This window comes from Mustela lutreola, chromosome X, assembly GCF_030435805.1.
Source record: "Mustela lutreola isolate mMusLut2 chromosome X, mMusLut2.pri, whole genome shotgun sequence".
In the NCBI taxonomy this organism is placed as follows: domain Eukaryota; kingdom Metazoa; phylum Chordata; class Mammalia; order Carnivora; family Mustelidae; genus Mustela; species Mustela lutreola.
In genome coordinates, this window is record NC_081308.1 from 32979093 (window position 1) to 32982365 (window position 3273).

Genomic DNA, 3273 nt, shown 5'->3' on the forward strand with positions numbered 1-3273 from the left:
CAAAATCTATAAAGAACTGATATAACTCAGCATCCAAAAAAGAAGCCAATTTAAAATGGGCAGAAGAATAGCCATTTCTCCCAAGAAGACATCAGATGGCCAAGAGACACATGGAAAGAGGCTCAATATCACTTATTATCAGCAAAATGCAAATGAAAACAACAATGCGACATCATTTCACATGTGTCAGACTGGCTAAAATCAACAACACAAGAAACAAGTATTGTGAGGATGCAGAGATAAAGGAACCCTTTTCAGCTGTTGCTGGAAATGCAAACTGGTACAGCCACTGTGGAAAAGAGTATGGAATTTCTGCAAAAAGTTAGAAATAGAACTACCCTACAGTCCAGCAATTACACAACTGGGTATTTACCCAAAGGATACAAAAATACTGATTTGAGGGATACATGCACCCCAATGTTACAGCAGCATTATCAACAACAGCCAAATTATGGAAAGAGTCCAAAAGTCCATCGACTAGTAAATGGATAAAGATGTGGTATATATGTACAATGGAATATTACTTCACCATAAAAAGAACGAGATCTTGCCATTTGCAACAACATGGATGGAGCTAGAGAGTATAATGCTAAATGAAGCCAGAGAAAGGCAAACACTGTAACGATTTCATTCACATGTGGAGTTTAAGAAACAAGACAGATGAACATGGGGGAAAAACAAGAGGGCAAAATATAAAACAGACTCTTAAATATAGAAAACAAACTGAGGGTTACTGGCGGTGAGATGGGCAGGTGGATGGATTAAATGAGTGATGGGCATTAAGGACAGCACTTGTGATGAGCACCTGATGTTATATGTAAGTGATGAATCGCTAACTCTACACCTGAAACTAATATGAAACCACCTGTTAACTAACTGGAATTTAAATAAGAACTTGAGGGGCACCTGGGTGGCTCAATCATTAGGCGTCTGCCTTTGGCTCAGGTCATGAGCCCCAGGGTCCTGGGATGGAGCTCCACATTGGGCTCCCTGCTCAGTGGGAAGCCTGCTTCTCCTTTTCCCACTACCCCTGCTTGTGTTCCCTCTCTCAGTGTGTCTCGCTCTGCCAAATGAATGAATAAAATCTTTAAAAAAATTTTTTTTTAAAAAGAACTTCAAAAAAAAGAAGAAAAATGGCAAGATTTTGGCATTTGCAATGGTCCCTATCCTACTTGCAAGCCCCAAACCATGTATCCCAAAGATAAAATGCACCTTTATTGACACACTCTGTCCCCCATTCAGATGAGAAGCCTGTTAGTCAAACAGACATCACACCTGTACCTTAGAACTATGTTAATTACCTAAGCTAATCAAACAAGCCTCTTATTACTAAATATGAATATGCAAAGTTTTAAGTACTCCAGGAAAGTGAAAATCATGACAAACCATACAATTATATATATATATGTGTGTTAATTTGTATATAAATTAGAGGAGAAACAGAACTTTATCAAAAAGTCCAAATGTTTTCAAAATTTTTAAGGAGGACAAGGAGGTTTAAAAGGAGAACAGGGTGCTATAAAAGGGAGTAATTTGAAAGCAGGAGCAAATCCTTGGAAAACAGAAATATTGTGGCAAAATTAAAAATTTAATAGATGTCATATGCTCATAACAGAGTCACCCTGCCTCACCCCGGCTCTGATGACGGAATCTGGAACACAGTGCTCACGCCGGGCCCCCTGGCCATCTTCTCCCCTTCCCCGCCACCCCGTACTTCCTCCCCCGGGGAAGGTAACTGATCCTCCCTCCTCTACCCCCCTTAACGGGCCCCATTCCCTATCTCAATGCAGAGCAGCAGCCGGACCCTACCGTCATCTGAGGGTGCCCTCCTCTTCCACTCCCACAGTTCCCGGAGGTTCCCGCCATCATCACCGGCCTCCCTCGTCGCCCTCCCCGAAAAGGCGTTGAGGACCTGCTACCCGCCACCGCCTTCGGCCCTGCAGCCCTCGCTTCCGAGCCGCCTTCGCCTTCGCCGTGGTGCCGGGGCCGCCAGCCATGGCCACCCCGCTGCTCTCCCAAGTGCGGCAGAACTACCACCCCGACTGCGAGGCCGCCGTCAACAGCCAGATCAGCCTGGAGCTCTACGCCTCCTACGTGTACCTGTCCATGGCCTTCTACTTCGACCGCGACGACGTGGCCTTGAAGCACTTCGCCCGCTTCTTCATGCGCCGCTCCCGCAAGGAGACCCAGCACGCCGAGAAGCTGATGGAGCTGCAGAACCAGCGCGGGGGCCGCCTCCGCCTCCGCGACATCAAGAAGCCGGACCGCGACGACTGGGAGGGCGGCCTGAAGGCCATGGAGAGCGCCCTGCACCTGGAGAAGAGCGTGAACCAGAGCCTGCTCGACCTGCACCAGCTGGCCACCGACAAGAACGACGCCCAGCTGTGCGACTTCCTGGAGAGCCACTACCTGCACCAGCAAGTCGAGGCCCTCAAAGAGCTGGGGGGCTATGTCACCAGCCTGCGCAAGATGGGGGCCCCCGAAGCCGGCGTGGCAGAGTACCTGTTTGACAAGCTCACCCTGGGCCACAGCGACAAAAAGTACTGAGTTGGGACTGTTTTCCCCATAGCCCCAGGCCGCATGGTGACTTGGCCTGATCACCATGCCGAGCATGCTTATTGCCATATTGCTTCTGCAAAAGGTTCCAGTTCTTCCAGTTTTTCCACGAATAAAGTTAATTTGGTTTCAATAAAGTTATTTGGTTCTTAAAGAAATAATGGTCTCTGATTCGTGTGTGCAAGTCTCACCTTTTAAGTTTTAAAGCAGGTATCTAGGCCACACGTAGCTCAGGATCTCCATGGATGGAGGGAGAAGATATTCCACCGGACCCTGGAAAACACAAAAGTAATCCTCCCCTTACAAACAATGTGGGTAGATGGGGGTGTGGTGGGGCTCTGGTGAGTGTGTGAGCCGGTGCATGGTAAAAGTAGAAAAACACGGCTGGACTATCATGATTGAGACAGATGAGAACTGAAGGGGATGAGATTGGGCAGGACTGAAAGAAAGTGTATCTTTGCTTTATTTGAAATATTAACCTTTAATTCTGGTAGTAAGATGGAAGACTTGGAAGCCAGAAAGGAAAAGTGTGAGTTCTACAAGCTCACCACAGGCAACAGTGATGTAATCAGCAAAGGACTGGCTTTCCCATAGACAGGGGTGAGGGGTGACTTCCTGTGGTCACCAGACTGGACCTGCACGCTGGCCTTACAAAACATCCACATTACAGTTTTATTTCAACTGTATCATCTTGCATTAAAGCAACATGGTACCCTA

At 47.2% G+C, this 3273-nt stretch overlaps 1 protein-coding gene across 1 annotated transcript; it reads left to right on the plus strand.

The window, feature by feature from the left end:
* Positions 1 to 1903: 1903 nt before the first annotated feature.
* Positions 1904 to 2565, plus strand: LOC131821307 (ferritin heavy chain-like). Its single transcript, XM_059157315.1, has one exon. It carries the CDS (start codon positions 1996 to 1998, stop codon positions 2545 to 2547), a length of 552 nt encoding a protein of 183 aa, XP_059013298.1. The 5' UTR covers positions 1904 to 1995; the 3' UTR covers positions 2548 to 2565.
* The last annotated feature ends 708 nt before the right edge of the window (positions 2566 to 3273 follow it).